This window comes from Nematolebias whitei, chromosome 19 (genome assembly GCF_014905685.2).
Source record: "Nematolebias whitei isolate Nwh7 chromosome 19, NemWhi1, whole genome shotgun sequence".
In the NCBI taxonomy this organism is placed as follows: Eukaryota; Metazoa; Chordata; class Actinopteri; order Cyprinodontiformes; family Rivulidae; genus Nematolebias; species Nematolebias whitei.
In genome coordinates, this window is record NC_056516.1 from 10,784,997 (window position 1) to 10,806,586 (window position 21,590).

The 21,590-nt window shown below is 44.6% G+C and overlaps 1 protein-coding gene across 1 annotated transcript in view; it reads right to left on the reverse strand.

The window, feature by feature from the left end:
* Positions 1 to 230: 230 nt before the first annotated feature.
* The window catches only part of LOC119425764 (serine incorporator 2), a 56,175-nt gene continuing 34,815 nt past the window's right edge, over positions 231 to 21,590 (reverse strand). Inside the window, exons 6-10 of the mRNA XM_037693312.1 lie at positions 19,189 to 19,358; positions 13,881 to 13,971; positions 13,620 to 13,773; positions 1,107 to 1,319; positions 231 to 1,033 (exon numbers count right to left, since the gene is read on the reverse strand). Of these exons, the coding sequence (XP_037549240.1) occupies positions 895 to 1,033; positions 1,107 to 1,319; positions 13,620 to 13,773; positions 13,881 to 13,971; positions 19,189 to 19,358 (767 nt within the window). The 3' untranslated portion in view covers positions 231 to 894. The remainder of the gene's footprint in view (positions 1,034 to 1,106; positions 1,320 to 13,619; positions 13,774 to 13,880; positions 13,972 to 19,188; positions 19,359 to 21,590) is intronic.

The following is a 21,590-nucleotide window of genomic DNA, read 5'->3' on the forward strand; positions in this document are numbered from 1 at the left end:
GCTGACTGATTTATTGGTGCACCCCTAGTAAATAGTTTATTTTTTAGACATTGATTTTGTAGTTACAGCTGTTGTGAATAAATGTGCCTGTGTGACAACTGGGACAAAGCTTTAACTCAGAAATATATTTTTATTACTTTATGGAAAGAAAAAAATATTGATATATATCTTAAATCACGATTTATCTTAAAATATCGAGATATTAATTTGAGTCCATATCTCCCAGCCCTAGTGTGTTAGATGAGAAAATTCTGCATTTAAGGAATACAAAAGCACATCTGAGCTGCCGGGATCATAGAGAGAAGGGCAGCAAAGCATCTGAGAATCCTCACTGACTTCATACAGTGACGCTGCAGGTTCGGAAGGGATAAGGAGCAAACACACAAACTACTGTGTGGAAATAAGTACAACTAACAAAGGCAACTTTTTTTATTTTTATTTTAAACCTTTAACCATATAAATCCAAGGGAGATAACAACAACATCTAGAGTCCAGAAAGATGTCTTTAACTTGGTTTAAAACAATCGGAAATTGTAATAAACTGTGAACATTTAGGAAGAAAAACTTTGGTAAAAATTTTAAAATGCAAAACAGTATTGGTCCCCCTAAGTTAGATATGTGCAAAAATAAAATAAGGCACAAGTACAAATCAAAACTAAAACAGAAAAAAATCCCCTGAATTTCAACATCATCAGAAGAATAAGAGTTTGGTTATGTAAGGCATATAGTGCTCAGTAAGAAGACTTAAACCTTGAATATGAATAAAAATAAAGATAGAAAATGAACCATTAAAATCATTGCAGAATTCAGTTTGTGGTGAGCTAAGCGTAAAGAGGAGATTCTCTTCTTGGTTTAAGGAATATTAAAAAGATTTGAGATGAAGATGCTGCAGTTTTAGCTGAAGTCTCGATCCGGCAGCACCACTGGAGCCACCAGAGTCCAGAGGTAGAGGCCCAAACCAAGCCAGCTGGAGCAGATCTTCACCCAGACAGCTGGCATGGTGGTCTGCATGGATTCATAGTCTGTGTCGGGCCTGGTAGGGAGGGGGGAGGCAGTGTTAGAGGAGAGTCGGTTTGTGCGAGGGGAAGTAAACGAGTCATACTTACTTGTACCAGTTAGTAAGAGTCATCATGATGTAGAGGGAGGCCAGGAGGAGGCTGAAGTGGAAAAATGAGTAGCTGTAGGTCACAGCCTCCTCCTCGTTGTCCACGGCCCTACGGACTCCATCTTCCCCCACTGGGGCTTCCTCTGCAGTCAGACCCTGGCCTTCCTCAGTCTGCATCAGCTTGTTCACCTGGGTATTGTTGGAGGAGCGGATACTGTAGGGGGAGAAAATCAGAATCAGAATAAGCTTTATTGTCATTGAACAGTGAAGTACAACAAAATTACATTCCGTACAGCTGTCCTAAAGATGGACGGAAGTGTACAGGGGCTGCAGCTTCTAAGAAGCGCTGCCCTTATTACTTAGATAAGAAAAGGGGAAGAAAACATTAGGATAGAGGTATAAAAAAAAGAGATCTCACAGCGTATCCTTGACGGGGCACGGTTTAAGGCATCAAAAAAAATCTATCAATACAAACAACGTACAGGTGCTGGTCATAAAATTAGAATATCGTGAAAAAGTTGATTTATTTCAGTATAATTACATTCAAAAAGTGAAACGTGTATATTATATTCATTTATTACACACAGACTGATATTTCAAATGTTTATTTCTTTTAATGTTGATAATTATAAACGACTACTAATGAAAACCCCAAATTCAGTATCTCAGAAAATTAGAATATTACTTAAGACCAATAAAAAAAGGGTTTTTAGAAATGTTGGACAACTGAAAAATATGAACATGAAAAATATGAGCATGTACAGCATTCAATGCTATTCACTAGTGATGTCAGTTTGACGCCGAAGCTCCGAGCCTTGCTTCGAACTCCAAGTTACATTCTCTTTGAACCACTGCTGATAAGCGTGCTTTACGGCAGAGCAAGTTATGTAAGCAATGACGTATGAAGCAGTGACTGCTTCGGTCCCCGAATGAATCGTTTACGTGAGACTTGTTTCAGGAGGCTTGCGCGCATCTAAACACACCTTAAAGGCACCCGACACACACCACAACATGACGGTTTGTTGCCGTTTTCATCATTGCTTGTGGTTGATCAACATGGAGCCAACCAGGAAGAAAAGCCGTTCTGAAATGTTGGAACACTTCGAGCTGATCAATTCCAATAAGGTGAGTAGTTCATTACTAAACAAGTAACTTGAACAGTGGTAAGCTGGGGGCGGATCCAGGATTTTGCAGGGGGTGGGGGTGGAGGGTGAAAAGTTAGGTACATTTGCATGTGTGGTGATTTAAGTGATTTCTATGACCTGACAGTTTGTTTTCTTGTTTGATCATTACTGTTCATACCGGTCCAGTGCTTGTATTGTTCCATGCAACTGGCGTATAATAACAATAGTCCTTGATGCTTAGACACTACAGTGAGTCAGAGTCAAGAGATTCTTTATTGTCATTCGCACCTCATGTGGTACATGTGGTGGAGCGAAATTATGCACACAGGGTCCCAGTTACATCCAACAATAAAATGTATAAGAAAAACAGTAATAACATCTAAGATATGAACTAAGAAAAACATCAACTAAATATACACTAAGCACTCATAGCATAAAACATTGAACATCAGCACAAACATGAACATGAGTATGTGTGAGCAGATGTGCACGCATGAACACATCAACATTGAAACAGATCAGCAGCAACATGAAACAGATCAGCAGCAACATGATGTGATTTTTTTCCACAGTGATTATTCTAGTTAGAGATTCATGAGTCTAACAGCCTCAGGGTAGATGCTGTTCCTCAGTCTAGTGGTTCTACACTTAAGCCCCCAGTATACTGCCGTGTACATCCATACGCAGAGGTACGCACGTACGTACGCAGAGGTGCGTACCCCACAGGGCATGTCCATGCAAAGCTCAAATTTTTACGACCGCGTACGCGGTGTCGCACAATAAACTGCCCAGCGACGGACTGTTTTGTATGCGACACCAATGTATTAAATTCCCCTTCTTCATCTCTGATCTGGCCTTTTCTTTTGTTTTTTTGCCAAGAGGCAAGTGATCTCTTCCTCCTCCGTTGATGCAATGATTGAAATAGTGAGAAATGAAGGAATTTGTCACGAGCGAATTAAACTCAGGTCTAGCATGGCTGCGGGAGGGTCTGGAGATTTCCTGGTGTGCTGGTCTGATGTGTGGGCTGTAGAGCCAGCGCTCCCTGTTTTTTAAAAAAAAATTTTTAGATCTTCTTATTAATAACATAAACACAGAACACCGCTGCGAGTGAGGCTGCCAGCGCTCGCTTTTTTTTCTTTTTTCCGACCTGTCAATCAATCCAGTAGGCGTGTCAGCAAATGACCTATTGGTGACCTCAATTTATCTCGAAGGTAAACGCCCCTTGTCTGTGAAGCTGCTCTGCAGCTGCTCGGGGTGTACGCTGGAGTATCATGTCTGAACCCTCTGCGTACAGTACACGCGTATGTACGCGGCAGTATACTGGAGCCTTTAATGCTTCTCAACCTCCTTCCTGAGGGGAGTGGGGCAAAAAGTGTGTGTGCTGGGTGAGTGAGGTCCTTCATGATGCAGGTAGCCCTCTTCCTGCATCTGGAGGTGTAGATGTCTGTGAATGATTTCTCAGAGAAAAGCGATGTGGAGCTGTCCTTTCCCTCCTGGAAAGCGTAGTGACGGAAGACGAGTGGCCGAACGGATGCTCAGCCACCTCAGATCTTCCCACGTCATCGACCACACTACTCCCAGCCATCGGTGCCCTCCTCTTGGAGCTGCCTGGCATAATCCAGGAGGATGTTAACACAAGGGACTTTCTGTCCCTCGCCTCCCTCCGCCCTGATCGGATGATCTGGCGGCAAGGTTGGCTCCGCCTCGGCTCGTCACCCTGACCCCATCTGGCCTCGCTGTACAGCTGTGACGTCACACTGGAACAAGGCTGCAGCTGGGCCCGGCATGCTGAAGACATCCGTCTCCACCTGCGCCTCCATCTCCAGAGTGGAGGGTTTTACCGATGGGTGTTTTTTCCCCTCGGTCCCCCCCTGAAGCCAAGCCTGGCAGTGGCACTTGGGGCAAAAGCTTCCAGGATGGACCAGCAACCTGTCCCTCTAGGGAAGCATGACCAGATGGTGACAAGGTCTCCAACCGAGCTCACCAGTGCACATTCCAGACGGCCGCAGCGAACAACAACGTCGCCCTGCTGGCCTACAGCATCTCTAAGAGGCTGGAGGAAGCAGACCTGCTGGAGGAGACAAAGAGCTCTCTCTATAAAGCTGCTGATGTCATCTTAAACATGTGCCACCTCTGCAGTCTGCCTGTCCTGCATCGCCGCCTGGATGACCATGATCCAGAGGGCCACTTGGCTCCGCCTCTCACCATCCTTGTCCGAGAGGCTGCAGAAAGACCTGCTGGAGGGCCCCATCACCCCAGAGGTGCTGTTCGGGGCCAACTTCAGGACCATCCCTGAGAAATCGCAGAGGTCCGAGGAAGTCTCAGAGACTGTACACCATCTGGTGACGTCACAGTCCTCCTCTTGCCCCTCCGGCCGCTGGAGGGACCGCCTTGGCCAGCAACAGTAGCAGAGGCGCTCCACAGCTGTGGCAGCAACTTCATGCCCAGCTCCTCCACCAGCCCCATCCACCAGGTAACAGATCCTTGAGGGGAAGGTATGTGTTTTTTGATGATGTATGTTTTTTGAAATACAACAGATACACCTCTGAATATAAAGTTTTTTCATCTGAGACTGTCAGATCAGCTGAGCTCACAGCTGCCTCTCTTCACACATTCCCCACACAGAATGAGCCAGTAACTTCAAAACAGCGTTTTAAATGGCACCGCAGTTCAGTAAATATCACAAACACTCGTCTGCCACATCAGCTAAAATTATGTTTTTTCAGCAGACCGGGTCCCGTAAAATCCCTCGTTTTCAGCCAGAGCCCATTTTTAATTTCTGCTGTTTTCTGCCCACTCACAGCGCAGCGAGAGTAAAAATGTTTTCTCCACGACAGCTGCAGCCTCCACCGAAATGGCGTCTCACTCAGAAAGCGCTCACGCCTCCTCTTAGTGCATGCCAGCTCACCTCAGCTCTATGTGCGACCGCAGCCTGGGCTCAGCACAGAGGCACACATACAGCCCTTTTTCTGTTGGAGCCCTCCTTGGGTTTCCCCCCAGAGAATCTCCGGAGCGAGTGATGGCAGTAAGGATTTTTAGTCTGGTTGACGTTCATGAGAAACATGACAACACAAATGCATGCCCGCTCTCCAAGCGTTAGAGTGGCAGCGAGTGTGTTCCCTGGACAGATGGACGTATCGTCTGATCAGAAGGGGTTACACGCTGCAGTTCGCAGCTCAACCCCCACCGTTCAGAGGGATCATAGAGACAGTTCTGTCTTCTCCAGAACAGAGCTCATCTCTCCAGTCAGAAGTTCAGGAATTTCTGACGAAAAACATGATTTCCAGAGTTCCCAACGGAGGTTTTTTCCTCCCACTACTTCCTGGTTCTGATAAAAAAATGGAGAGATAAGACCCATTCTCGACCTGTTCATGTTTAGCAATTAGATCATGGGGTGACAATTCCACATGCTGACAAACAGCTGCTGGAGAACTTCACCAGAACAACTGGTTTTCACCTCCATAAATCTGAAGAGGGCATATTTTCACATTTCCATCATTCTGAAACACCCCATGCACGTTCTCGAAATGCGTGGAGACGGCTCTGCAGTCGTTACACATGGCAAGAATGAGAATTCTTTTTATCTGGACGATCTGCTCTTATTAGCTCAGTCCAGATAGGAAGCAGTCGCACAGACCAAAATGCTAGTGTTACACCTGCTAAACCTGGGGTTTCTATAAACTGGGAAAAACTTCCATTCGTCCGTCCCAGATGATTGTTTATCTGGAAGTGGAGTTAAACTCAACTACAATGAGAGCCCGTTTATCACAGCTGAGAGCCAAAGCTCCGTCAGCTTAGCTCCGCCGTGTCAAACCCAGCTCCGCCGTGTCAAACCCTGACGCATAGTGACAGTTCTGCCTGTCATGCAACCCCTGGGACAATGTCAGCGGCCCACATGGTGGTTCCGCTGGGCCTACTTCACATGAGATGCCTTCAGAGATGGTTTGCCCGCCTGTGCATAGATCCTGTGTGCCAGAAGAGGTGGATTATCTTTGTGCCCCCCTCCGTGAGAACCAATCTGAATCACTGGGGAAACCCTCTCATTCTGTCAGAGGGAGTTCCCATCAGCAGGCCTACGTCACACGTCTCAATTTCCACAGACACGTTCCTGTCAAGCTGGGAGGAATGCGTCTGTCCCAAACAGTGGGAGCACAGCGGTTGGACCACATGTCGCTTCACATAAATGTGCTAGAATGTTTTTCACGATCTGAAACGTGAGTCAGCATTTTGCCCCTGCTGCGGGATCTGCATTTTCTGATCCACAAACAACAAGGTGACGGCAGTTTACATAAACCGTCAAGGAGACGTGCGCTCAGCCCAATTGTTATGCATCGCGAAACAGCTGTTGTGTTGGCCACACAGAAACCTGCTCCCCATCAGTGCAGTGTACTTTCCCAGCCTCCTGAACAGGCGAGCAGATATCATGTCGAGGGGCGATCCCCGCCACAGAAACTGGAGCCTCCATCCTGAGCTGATTTCTCGGATTTGGAGCAGGTTTGGCCGAGCAGTAGTGGATCTGTCTGCCACACGGGAGAACATCCAGTGTCAATTATGGTTCTCACTGAGCCCACGAGACGACCCACCGTTAGGAGTGGATGCCTTCGCTCACAGCCCATGGCCAAAATGCTCCTTTATGCATTCCCTCCAGTCCTGCCGATATCACGGACCCTGGACCGGGTCCGGGAGAAAGAACCGTCAGTCATCTTCGTAGCTCCTGAACGCATATGCGCTCCGTGGTTCCCGAATCTACAACGACTGATATCGGGTCGGCCGTGGAAACTGCTGGGGGGGGGGGGGGGGCGGGTGCACTCCTCCAGGCAGGAAGAGAGATCAGGAGTTACCCAGAAATACGTCAGTATCTTTGGGGCTGTCCGCTGAACAGATCCGTTTTAGAAAAGATGGACCTCCCACAGGATGTGGTGCGTACGTTCAGGGCGCACGAGCTGCTTCCACCACAACGCTGTACACATCAAGTGGACAGTTTTTCAGCGCTGCTGCACAGAGAAAGGCGTGGAGGCATCTCATGTCCACTAGGTGGTGTGCTGTCTTTTCTGCAGCAGCTGATGGACAGAGATCTAGCATTCAGCACAATTAAAACTTATGCTGCAGCTATTTCTTCCTGTCACGAGGGCTTCTGTGACAGAACAGTTCTTAATCACCCCTTGATGAAGCGTTTCCTGAAAAGTGTACGGAGACGCAGACTTGTGTCACGTCCACTAGCTCCACGGTGAGACCTAATGAAGGTCCTGCACGCTCTGATCAAAGCTCCTTCTGAGCCTTTAGATCAGGTTTCACTTAAATTTCTGTCATTTTAAACAGCCTGCTGTTATCTCTGACGTCGGCAAAGAGAGTGAATGATTGTCTGCTCTCTCTGTATTATAATAATGATAAAAAAGCGCTGGCCCTGCAGCCAACACATCAGACCAGCCCACCAGGAACTCTCCAGACCCTCCCGCAGCCAAACTGGACATGATTTTAATTAGCTTGTGACAGATTCCTTCATTTTTCACCATTTCAGTCATGGCATCAACGGAGGAGGAAGAGATTGCTTGCCGGTTGGCAAAAAAACAAAAGAAAAGGTCAGATCAGGGATGAAGAGGGGGAATCTAATACATTTGTGTCTCATACAAAACAGTCAGTTGCCGGGCAGTTTATTGTGCGACACCACGTATGCGCGTACGTGGTCTAAAAATTGAGCTTTGCGCAGACATGCCCTGCGGGGGTACGCTCGAATGTCCACGTACGCATGCGCTTACCTCCGTGTATGGACAGACGCGGGAGTATACTGGAGGCTTTAGACTTGCTGACAATGTCAACAATATCATCAGCAGAGGGGAGGGAGAAGACAGAGAAGGGGAGGTGGGGGGGATGGTTTTATGAAGGTCACGGTTTGTAGCAGCCCTTAAGAGAAGTTTTCTTCCACTGTACAGGACACAGCAGGAGATGATGAGGAGGGAACCTCTGGTCTGGTCTGGATGTTTGTGAGAAGTGGGGAGACACCACCTCTACAGCCCAACCATGAGGGAAGCAGTGAGGAAGCTAGAGCCAAGATCGGATCCAAACACCAAATACAAACAAGTTGTCCTGATGCATGCTCAATAATCCAATCAAGTTGGAATTTTCAAATCATATGTTTTTTTTTATGATTGTCTACTGTTGTACTGATAAATATCTCCTGGAGGGTAAACTATATCTTGGCTGCAAGTATCAAGCTACGAAATCCTTTGTTTTCTACAACTGATAGCGGTTGGTCATTAATTACGATGAAGTTTAGCAACTTCTCGGTAAACATTTGAGCTCCGGGGCTTCAGCGATGTGTTTTTCTTGTTCAATCCGAAGCAAGCAGTCTGATCTCGGTCAGCCGCGCTCAGTCTGCCCCTCCTCCAACACGGACAGACTGAGCGTGGCTGACCGAAATCAGACTGCCTTCTCCGTACTGAATGAAAATAACAGACCGCTGAAGCCCCGGAGCTCGAATGTCCATCATAAATCTAACTTTTCCGCGGTTTAATGTGGTGCTATGGCTCTGCAGACATTGCACGTTGCTGTCTTGTTTTGTGGTGTTTCTAGTAAAATACTTCCACACAGCGGACATGTTTCGATGAAAAGTTGGTTAGCCGTTAGCCACAGTTCTGGTAACTCAATCCTCACGTTGTAGCTGTCTGCAAACTATGAAATGGATTTCCTGAATGTGAGGTTTGTCTTTTTACTCTGGGTTCATGAAAAGCGCCTCAGTTCAGGAAATTCCTTCCATAGTTTGAAGCCAATGTGCAGCGCAACCACATACATGCATCATGGATCGGACATATAGGCAGGTTGGATCGGAAACTCCGATACGTAAATTATGCTGGCATCGGAGCCCAATACCAATACTGGATCAGATTGGCCCCATCCCTAGCTACATCCTCCCCCTTCTAAAAGATTTTGATGTCCTCATCTAACAATAGAGTTTAAACTTAGATTTAGAGGGGCATTTTATAGGATGTTTAGAGTTCTTTACTATATTATAGTACTACTATTACTATCTTTCAGCTGAGGCGCCTGTCAAAAATCAAGCCCCTCCTTTCTAGGCACCACTTAGAGACAGTAATCCACGCTTTTATTACTTCACGCCTGGATTATTGTAACTCTCTGTTGGTAGGAGTTAGCCAGGCCTCGCTCTCACGGTTACAGCTGGTACAAAATGCTGCTGCACAATTTTTGACTGGTACAGGCAGGCGTGAACATATCACTCCAGTTCTGATGTCCCTTCACTGGCTTCCTGTCCAGTTTCGAATTCATTTTAAAGTTCTACTGTTTGTTTTTAAGTCTCTGAATGGTCTTAGTCCATCTTATTTGTCTGAACTGCTTCACTTTTACATACCATCACGTGCTCTTAGATCCTCTGACCAGATGTTTTTAGCAGTCCCGAAAACCTTTTATAAATCCAGAGGAGACAGAGCCTTTTCAGCTCTGGCTCCTAAATTGTGGAATGAGCTGCCACTGGAGGTCAGGCAGGCCCCGTCACTTTCTGTTTTTAAAACTCGTTTAAAAACACTTTTTTTTTCCATTGGCTTTTAACCTATAGTGAGTCGGCATCTGTGTCTTAATGTTGTATTCTTTTACTTATGATGTTCTGATTATTATTATTTTTTATGTATATTTAGATGTTTTTATTGTTTTACTGGTTTTTGTTTGTTTTTAATTTTGTACAGCACTTCGGACGACTGCTTGTTGTATTTTAAGTGCTTTAGAAATAAATTGGTATGGGTATGGTATGGTATATTAGTTTAATCTCTGGTACTGAGGATTAACTGGATGATCATTCCTTGATGCACGATTGTCACAGGTTCCTCAGTTTGTGTTCCAGGTCTGTCATAAGACAAGAGGATGACTGGTTTCACTCCTCGCATTGACTTTCAAGTTGTAGGACTTGAGTGCGTTCTTAACTCCCTGTCAGTGTCTTTAGCTGTATCGTTGGTATCTTCTTCCATTTGCGAGGGCTGACATTCCTCTTCTTGAGACATTTCAGGTGCCATTACTCCAATTCTGGTTCACTCTCTGAAGAGGGAAAAGTTCTCTAGATTGGGTCTAAAAGTAGGCTCTAGATTGGGTCTGTTTGGAATGGAACATTTTCACTTGACATTGCCATGGTCATTTGCTGAATAGTTGTAAATATAGACATACTCAGATTCTGAGTCTGAGTAAATATCAATGTGTGGATTATTTTGATCAAATGTCTGATGTCTAAGAGCATGTTGTCTCCTAGTGGTATGACTTGCAGTTTGTTCTGAGTTATCTGAAAGTCTGACAATGTAACCAACTGGTAAAAGATGGTCTCTGTGCAACATTTGGACATTTCCAGTTCTATATTAGGGTTAAACTCGGTACACAGGCAAGTTTGGTAACTTCTGGACCATAGTATAAGGGGCAGATTTCCATCGGTCTTGAAGTTTGTGTTTGCCAGTAAGACCAGTTTCTTATCAGGACTCTATCGCCTTCCTGCAGAGGTCGATCTGTCACTCTTTGGCCATAACATGATTTGTTACTCAGATGGTTCTTGGTCGCACTTTTGGTAGCTAGGTGATAAGCTTGTTGGAGTTCTTCTCACATTTTGTCCATTTACTGTAAGTGAGATGTTTCTGAATTACCCTGAAAAGCAGCACCAAAACAGATGTCAACAGGCAATCTGGTGTATCATCCAAACATTAAGTAATAGGGAGAATATCCAGTGGACTCATTTTTAGTTCAGTTATACGCATGCAATAACTGACCAATATGTTGACTCCAGTTTTGTTTCTTCACATGTTCAAGGGTTCCAAGCATTGACAGAAGTGTGCTGTTGAACTGGGGTGGCTGTGGCTGAGTGGTTAGAGCAGTCGTCCTCCAATGCGAGAGTTGGGGGTTCGAATCCACCCAGCCACATGCCGAAGTGTCCCTGGGCAAGACACTGAACCCCTCATAGCCTCTGATGTGTGTCCCATCAGTGTATGAATGTGATCTATAGCACTGATTAGTCTCATTAGAATGATTTGTTCAATTAGCTTTGTAGAGATCTAGTAGAATGCTGTATGAATGGGTAAATGAGGACACAGATTGTAGTGTAAAGCGCTTTGAGTATCTTGAAATAAGATAGAAAGGCGCTATATAAGTACAGTCCATTTACCATTTACTATGATGGCAGACTGTGGGACATGTCCATTTTTCAGTGTCACTGGTGTACTGTCAGGATAATAGATCAGCATCTATGTTGTGACGACCTTGACAATACTGGATGCAAAAGTCATACATAGCTAAAGCTGCAAGTCAACAATGTCTGATAGCATTTAGTTTTGTAGTTGTTAACACATATGTTAACAAATTGTTGTCCGTTCTAACTGTGAACCTAGCCCCACAAAGGTAGTTATGAAATTTGTCCACAACTACCCACTTTAGGGCCAAGAACTCAAGTTGATAGACAGGGTAGTTACGTTCTGAGTCACTGAGCTTTCGGCTTGCGAAGGCAACAGTCTTTGAGGCCTTCAGGATACTCTTGGTTAAGAACAGCACCTAAACTTTTCAGACTAGCATCTACGTGCAAGACGTAAAATTGGATGGGATCAGCAAATACTAACACAGGAGTATTTTTTCCCTTCTTGCTCTCGGTGAAGGCGGGTGCTTTTTCCTCCCACTTCTTCCCCTGCTTCTGCTCTTTGTCCTGTGAACCTTTCAAAGCCTCTCTTTGCATATCTTGCGAATTGTAAATTATGGATCTGTTCAGCTGGTCTCTCAACGCAACTGATCAAATTTTCTCGATGAGAAGACAGGGTGAAGGAGAGCCCTCCTGCCTTGATGGGACACTTGCAACTGGAGACACAATGGATTCCTGGGGGCAGTGTGTGTCTGTCCACATTGTCAGCCAAGGATGTTGGAAGATGTGCACATAATTGGATTTATGATAACAGGATTTCTGCTTTTTGGAGTTGGTGGTTAGCTGGTATATTGACAAATTCGAAAAACATTGGCAGCTGTTCTGGCCATTGTGAAGCTGCCTGGTGAAGGAATGTTCCATGCTGTGAACACTCAGACTGAAATGCTGTGTGAGCTGAGCCGTAAGCTGGACACGATTTCTGCTGAGAATCGCAATCTACTTGCGGCTCCTGAATCTTGCTGGCGGGAAAGAATCGACCTTGGGGAAGTTACAAGCTCGGCTCAGCAATACTGACCACAAATTTGGCTGTTTGAAGTCGCCATTGAGATGTATCAGTAGAACTTTAAGGCAGATGGAAAACAACGGAGTCAGCCTGACCCGAAACAACAGTTGTTATCTGAATCTAGCATCCCCCGTGTCAACCTTGGAAAACTCTATCTCAAATTCTCCTGGATGTTTTGTGAACAAGATGCTTCGCTCTACCTCCGACCTGTTCCCTTCCCCAAGGACATCTATGAGCCTGTCTGGAACAGTGTTCACGGACTGATAAATGCACACATGCATACACCCATTCGCATAGCTCACACTCCCCTCAACCAACTGCCTTCATTGGCCTCCCTCCTTTTGCCCCCCCCCCCCCCCCCCCCCCCCCCGGCCACTTCACTCTCATCTACACCACATGCATCTTATTGTTTCATCTGTATGTTGCTTTTTTGTGTTGAATTTTTTTTGCAACCTTACTCTGTGTCCTATTAGGGACACAGTGTGAAATATGATTTTTTTTAACCTCTTCTTTCCCTCATGTTCCCTTTTCCTTACTGAATGAAAAAAGGCAGCACCTCTCATGAGGCTGCAGCCTCAGGCATCCTGTCTTCATATGTCTATGTTGTTTGTGTTTCTTGGACGGGCTTTACTGAAATGTAATTTCGTTGTACTTCAGTGCAATGACAATAAAGGCTGATTCTGACTAGTTAAACAGTCCATCCATCCATCCATCCATCCATCCATTATGTCGCTGTTTAAAGCGCTCTATAAATAAATGGTATGGTATGGCACTATCATCCGCTTGTTACAAAGTCGGGTCGTGGGGGCAGCATCTTGAGCAGGGAGGCCCAGACATCTCTTTCCATAGCCACCTCTCCTAGCTCTTATGGGGAGACCCCAAGGCGTTCTCAGGCCAACCGAGAGACATAGTCTCTCCAGCATGTCCTGGGTCTTCCCCGGGATCTCCTCCCCGTCGGACATGCCTGAAGGGACCCAAATGGCTATAAATTAATTCCTTCTCATTAAAAGATTATTTTATCTAGGCATTTAACCTGAAACAGATTTGAAATGCAGAGACTCAACTCTAAACCAGGACCAATTTTAACAAGTCTCTACATAAACATTAAAAAAATGTTGTTGTTTTTTAATAATATTTTTAAAGAAACTTTTCTTGTGCAGTTTTTCTGTCTGCTCTGCCAAAAGCAGTATCTTCTGCTGCTGCAGTAACAGGTAATACCTGGCATAAAGTGTACAGAAGAGAAAGATGAGCAGTCCAACGATGCTCTGTGCATCCCACCACTGCACGTTAATGGGGGCTTGGGTGGGTCCAGGTGGTGGAGTGGGACTGCTGGGCTGCACCAGACTCAACAGACTAGGGTTACACTGGCGTTCTGTGGTGGGGAAACATTCAAACGGTTACTAGCAGCCAGGATTATGGTAATCATTTACATTGTTTTGTTTTGTTCTATTACTAGTGCCTTGGGTTCACAGGACTCACTTGGGTTGTTGGTCATGGCTGACCAGGTGAGGTACATGGTGTAGAGGGAGATAAGGGAGGCCTGGAGCAGACCTGAGGTGGGCTGAACATCCTGTGGAGAAATGAAGGGACTAGTTAAAGGACATATCATAAAATCATTCAAGTTGGATTGAAAGCTCTTAAATATAACTTTAAAACTGAACAGCCAGCTGCTGCTACGTTCCGTCTGCTTTTCAGTCACATTTATTTAATCATAGTTCAACAAGAATAATTATTCCCTTTTTATTATTTTGGTTGAATATGTATTTGTGACAGTGTATGTAGTTCTCACATTGTGAGCTCATTACACACAACTGGGGTTCCCAACATTTCATGAAAACAAATTTCCCTGATTTTCCACATTTTCATGAGTAAATCCTGAAATTCCAAGAGATATTTCAGTCACAAAAAACACTCAGAACTTGGCATCTTAGGTGGTGGGCATAGTCACATTCGGATACGACAGGAAGTATGCTGTAGCCTACAGTACATGCAAACAGCAATTATTCCTAATAATTAATTATATTGTGTAAGATCAGAAAGTAAAAAGCCACCAGAGCCATAAGGGTACATGTACTGTACACTGTACAAGTAGAACATGGACTCAATGATACTAGAATACTGGCACTAATAAATGAACACATCAAAATCTCAGAAAGATCATCTTTTCATCAGCAGATAAGTGTTCAAATTCCCAGTTTTCCCTCATTTTTGAAAAATTTCTCAAATTTCCCGAATTTTCCCTGTCTGAAAAATGTGAAAGTGGAATTGCTGGGAACCATAACAACATGCAATCAATGCAAATAAAAAAGGTTCAGCACGGCTTCCGGTTATGGCAGCCACGTGAGAAGACGCACGGAACTTCGCTCTGCCGCTGGCTGCACTAATAAGGGGGAAATAACTGCTGCCCACAAAGGATTTATGTGAAGAAAAGGACATTTCGATATATAATGCCTAACTCGACTAAACAACACAAAGGGAGAAGTGAGGCATCCAAACAAACGAAGCTGTTCGGCCACGACCTCCGTGGAGAAGCTCGCAAAGCTAACAAAAACATGGCCGCGCAAGAAGAAAAGAGCTTGTCAGAAAACAGTAAGTCCGATCAAATTCTGACTGCGCTAGAATCGTTAAAAAGTGAGTTCTCCTCGAAACTTGATGGGCTGATGGAGACACTTCAGGATATGAAACAGGAGATGAAAGACTATAATGAGCGTATGTCGCGAGCTGAGGACCGTATTTCCTCCACAGAAGATGAAGTGGCTAGCTTGCATGCTAGCATGAGCACCTTGCAAGCTAAAAATAAATCGATGGAGAATAAACTCATGGACTTGGAAACAAGGTCTCGCCAGAATAATTTAAGGCTAGTCAATTTGCCAGAAGGTGCTGAGGGCCCAGACTTGTGTGCTTTTTTGGAAAGGTGGATACCCGAGGCGTTGAGGAGTGAGACGCTACAGCCCTCTCTGAGCCTGGAAGGAGCCCACAGATTGGGCCCGAGAGCGGACAACGCTTCCTGACCGAGAACCTTGATAATGAAGTTCCTCAACTACCGAGAAAAGCAAGCCGTTGTTCGAGCTGCAGGAGGGAAAAATGAAATTTTCTACAAGGAGCAACGGGTCCGATTTTACCCTGATTTGGCTTCTGGGCTCCACCAGCTGAGGAAAAAGTTTGATCCAATCCGGGAGGAGCTGCGTAAACTGAATATCCGCAATGGGGTAACTTACCGTGTGTGGATTGGTGCTGGGCGATAACGGGAGACATAATGGATGTGGGCGGGACTTTCCCAGTATGGGGAAGGGACTTCGTAGGGGGGGAAGGTTTGCGTTCTTTAGGCTGGATGTATGTTCTAACATCCGGTTTTGTTGTGTCTCACATTTCTACAATATTAAGCAACCCACTACTTTTATTAATATATGCCTCAAACCGTAAAATGTAAGTTTATTTCATGGAACTGTAGAGGACTTCAACGCCTCCAAAAAGTCAAACAAGTTATGAATAGATTGAAAGAAAAGGAGTCTAAAATTGTATTTCTTCAGGAAACGCATCTTCTGGATGAGGATAACTTAAAAGTGAGGAGGAGGTGGAGAGGCAATATATATACAGCACCGTTCACATCTCATTCTAGAGGGGTTATGACTTTAATACATGAATCAATACCAATGCAAATTAAAAACATTATTAAAGACAAAAAAGGAAGGTATCTAATACTCCAGGGCTCCCTACTGTCGGAAACTCTAATTCTAACTAATATATATGGTCCTAATGTGGATGACAGTAATTTTTACAAAGATTTATATTTCACCCTCTCAACGCTTAAAGGATCACACATAATGGGGGGGGGACTTTAATTGTACATTAAATCCAAGATTAGACAGATCAACTGGAATAGATCAATCTCATAACAATTGTAGAGCTGCCATTCATAGAATGATGAAAGAGCTGAAGTTGTTGGATGTATGGAGAGAGAAAAATCCCATTAGTAATACATACTCCTGTTATTCAAGCTCTTTCAAAACCCACTCCAGAATCGACTTCTTCCTAATCTCTGCAGAGTTGCAGTTTAGAATTCAGGACTGCTCCTATGATAATATTGTAATTTCAGATCACGCTCCATGTTGCTTGGTTTATAAAGATGACCAATTAAAGAGAGACCCACCGAGATGACAGTTCCAGCACAAGTGGTTACAAGATGAAAACTTTGTGTCATATTTAGGGAAACAAATTGACGAATTCTTTCAATTTAATACTACAGAAACAACAGCATGTACAAAATGGGAAGCATTTAAAGCTTTCCTCAGAGGACATATTATTAGTTACACAGGATATAAGACAAAACAATCTGAAAAAACTAGAATACAATTGGAAGAGAAAATAAAGGTAACCCTAGCTAAAGTAAATAAAGGGAATAACCAGCATTTAGAAAAGGAATTATTGATTCTGAGAGCAGAATATGATAAACACTCAGCTTCAAGAGCAGCGTCGAGCCTTTTGCGACTAAGGCAATCATTTTATGAACAGGGCAATAAAGCAGGCAAGTTATTGGCATGGCAAATAAAACAACTAGAAACTAAACAACCGATTACATCTATTATATCAAATGGACAAACTGCATGATCCTCAAGAAATTAACGCAGCCTTTAAAAATTACTATGAGGAATTGTATAAAGCACAAATAAGCATAAAATCAGAAAACATAAATCAGTTTTTGAAAAATTTAAATATACCTAAAATCTCAGACGAAGACAAGGACAACTTGGATTTAGAAATTACGAAAGAAGAATTAGGGCAAGCCATTAACAATATGAAATCAGGGAAAAGAGCAGGACCAGATGGTCTTCCAATAGACTTATACAAAACCTTTAAAGACAAACTTTTGATCCCAATATTTGATATGTTTCAAGAAATTTTCTACTCCAATTATCTTCCTCCCTCAATGAATGCTGCCATGATTATTCTTTTGCCAAAGGCAGGCAGATCTCCAAACAAATGTGAGAACTATAGGCCGATTAGCTTACTAAATTCAGATATAAAAATAATCTCTGTAAAGAGCAGAGATGGAATCCTGAGGCCACCAAACCAGAAACCCTCTGCCAGCTGGCTGCACTGAGAAATTCTGTCTATAAAAGTTATGAACAGAATCGGTGACAACGAGCAGCCCTGGCGGAGTCCAATTCCCACCCTGAAGGGGTCCGACTTACTGCCGGCAATGAGAACCAAACTCTTGCACTGCTTGTATAGGGACTGAACAGCCCGTAACAACAGGCCTCCAATCCCATACTCACGGAGCACCCTCCACAGTGTACCCAGAGGAACACGGTCGAATGTCTTCTCCAAGTCCACAAAACACATGTAGACTGGATGGGCAAATTCCCATGACCCCTCAAGGACCCTAGTGAAGGTAAAGAGCTGATCCAGTGTTCCATGGCCAGGACGGAACCCACATTGTTCCTCCTGGATCTGAGGTTCGACCAACGATCGGACTTGCTTCTCCAGTACCCCTGAATAGACCTTACCAGGGAGGCTAAGGAGAGTGATGCTGCTATAATTGGAGCACACCCTCCGGTCCCCTTTTTGAAGAGGGGAACCACCACCCCAGTCTGCCTGTCCAATGGCACTGCCCCCGATGTTCGTGCGACGTTTCAAAAGCATATCAGCCAAGACAGCCCCACAACATCCAGAACCTTAAGGAAATCAGGATGAATCTCATCCACGCCCGGAGCCCTGCCACCTCTGAGCTTTTTAACTACCTCAGCTACCTCAGCCACGGTTATGGACGGATCAACCCCGAAGTCCCCCGACTCAGCTTCCTCCATGGAAGATGTGATGGTGGGATTGAGAAGGTCCGAGAAATATTCCATCCACCTCCCAACGACATCACTGGTTGAAGTCAACAGCACCCCACTTTCACTGAACACAGTGTTAATAAAGTGCTGCTTCCCCCTCCTCAGCCGCCTGACGGTTTGCCAGAATCTCCTCGGAGCCGACCGAGAGTCTCTATCCAAGATCTCACCGAACTCCTCCCACATCCGAGCTTTTGTCTCAGCAACAGCCAAGGCTGCACACCGCTTGGCCCTCCGGTACTCCTCAGCTGCCTCCAGAGTCCCACTAGCCAACAAGGCCCGATAGGACTCCTTCAGCTTGACAGCCCCCACCTCAGCTGGGATGCGGTTAAAGCTCTCCCGGAGGTGTGAGTTGAAGATTTCTCTGATGTGTTCTTCTGCCAGGTGTTCCCAGCAAACCCTCACTACACGTAAATGTCCAGATTAGAGTGCATTCCACTGGTACGCGCTTACGAGCCTCTTCAAGATGGTCGATAGCTGAGGTAGACACATCGGCCCAGAGATATATCCAGCTGCAAGCCTCGTCTGAGCAAATTAGGGTTCTCCCTAATTTGTTATATGAGTATGAGTATAAGGTTCTCCCTATGGCGTTGTTGAAATAATTTGTAATATACGTCAAAAGTCCAGTTAATCAGATCCAAAACAGTAGTTTCCATTTAGGGAGATGTGTAAAAAAATAGGAGCTGCTCTGATACACAGACAGAGAGCAAAAAAATAAAGCAGGAGGGAAACAGGGAGCGGGAAGAAATGCGTTCGCCTCCTTTGAGAGCTTGAGGAAAAAAATAAAGACCACAGTACTGGCCACCTACTGAAGCCCTCAAAAAATAAATGAGTACGTAAGCTAATTCTTTTGCAGCATTTTTAGGAGCACAATGCTCAACCCTATCAGAGCCAGTTTTTTTCCCCCTTTAACTTCCCTGGTAATTATCTGTCCTCTAAAGAATGTGTATTACCTGAACTTTAGGCAGAATGGACACGATGGAAACAACAATGCAGAAGATGAAGTTGAGGCTGATGAAGACTTTGTGTTCTGTGCAGTCATCCGGTTTGGTGTAAAACACATAGAAGAGCACGACAGCAGCAAAAGCCAAAGCATAGAAGATGAAGGTGCAGGACAGAAGAGCTGTAAAACAAATCAAACAATTTTAACAATTTTAATAAACTCTAAACAACCTCTGTTGCATTGTTTCCCCTACCGTTATCCAAGTAGTGCACCCAAAACTGTCAACAGAACAGAGTGCCCTACATACCAAAATGTCTTTCACCCACAACTCATAACAAAATCCACTCTGTATCATCTTCTTCTTCTTTCGGCTTTTCCCTCTTCAGGGATCGCCACAGTGAGTCATCCTTCTCCATCTCACTCTGTCATCTGCATCCTGACATGTGGACATATTGACATGTTACTGTTTTTAGTATTTTATATTGCTTTATATTGTAGCTGTTTTTGTTTGGTTTTTTTTAACATCACTTTCTTCCATTTATTTTTTAATTTATATGCTTTTTTTATGATTGTCTACCGTTGTTATTGTTGTTTATTGCTGTCCATTGTTGTCTATTGTTGTCATCGTTCCTTGTTAAAACAGGTCTCTCTTGTAAATGAGTCCTCAAGGCTCAATGAGACTAATCTGTATAAATAAAGGTTGAATGAATGAAAAAAAAATCCTCAGTCCTCACGCCAACTACCTCCATGTCCTCTCTAACTGTATCCATATACATTTCCTTTGGCCTTCCTCTTTGTCTTTTTCCTGATAGCTGCAATTCTAACATCCTTCTACCAATATATCCACTGTCCCTCCTCTGGACATGTCCAAACCGTCTCATTCTGGCCTTTCTCAGAGTCAGAGTCAGAGTCAGAGTTTCTTTATTGTCATTCGCACCTCATGTGGTACATGTGGTGGAGCGAAATTATGTACACAAGGTCCCAGTTACATCCAACAATAAAATGTATAGGAAAAACAGTAATAACATCTAAGATATGAACTAAGAAAAACATCAACTAAATATACACTAAGCACTCATAACATAAAACATTGAACATCAGCACAAACATGAACATGAGTCTGTGAGCAGATGTGCGCACATGAACACATCAACATTGAAACAGATCAGCAGCAACATGAAACATATCAGCAGCAACATGATATGGTTTTTCACAGTGATTATTCTAGTTAGAGATTCATGAGTCTAACAGCCTCAGGGTAGAAGCTGTTCCTCTGTCTAGTGGTTCTACACTTAATGCTCCTTAACCTCCTTCCTGAGGGGAGTGGGGCAAAAAGTGTGTGTGCTGGGTGAGTGGGGTCCTTCATGATGCAGGTGGCCCTCTTCCTGCATCTGGAGGTGTAGATGTCTGTGATGGTGGGGAGGCTGATTCCGACAGACTTCTGTGCAGCCTTCACCACTCTCTGCAAAGCTTTTCTTTCTGCAGCTGTGCAGCCTCCATGCCACACATTGATGCTCGAGCACAGGATGCTCTCCACTGCACACCTGTAGAAGGAGGTGAGAACTGAGCTTCCCAGACCAGCTCGCCTCAGCCGTCTGAGGAAGTAGAGTCTCTGATGAGCTTTCTTGATCAGGCTGGTGGTGTTGTTGCTCCAGCTGAGGTTGTCATTCATGTGTACACCCAAGTACTTGTAGCTGGAGACCACTTCCACCGCAGATCCTCTTATGTTCAGGGGGGTGTAGATGTTTTTGTTCCTTCTGAAGTCCACAATCATCTCCTTTGTCTTCTTCACATTGATGTGAAGGTTATTCTCTTTGCACCAGCTCTCCAGGTGTTCCACCTCTTGCCTGTAGCTGGACTCATCATTGTTTGTGATGCATCCCACCACCGCTGCAAACTTTACAATGTGACAGCCTGGATGGGTAGCTGCACAATCATATGTGAGCAGAGTAAACAGGAGGGGGCTCAACACACATCCCTGAGGAGAGCCAGTGCTGAGGGTTATGGTGGAGGAGGAGAGGTTGTGGATCCTCACTAACTGTGGTCTGTTTGTTAAAAAGTCTAGTACCCAGTTGCAGATGGAGGGGCTTAGTCCTAGTGTGGATAGTTTGTCCATCAGGGTTTGGGGGATCATGGTGTTGAAGGCGGATGTGAAGTCCACATACGGACGTAAGAGTTTTTCTGCTCCAGGTGGTTGAGCGCAGTGTGGACCACAGAGGAGATGGCATCCTCTGTTGATCGGTTCTCACGGTATGCATACTGATGAGGGTCCTCGTTGATGTTGATGGTTGTTTTGATGTGAGTCATGACCAGTTTTTCAAAGCATTTAGCGACTATCGGGGTGAGGGCCACTGGCCGATAGTCATTCAGACCAGTCACTGTAGAGCTTTTTGGGACTGGGATGATGGTGGC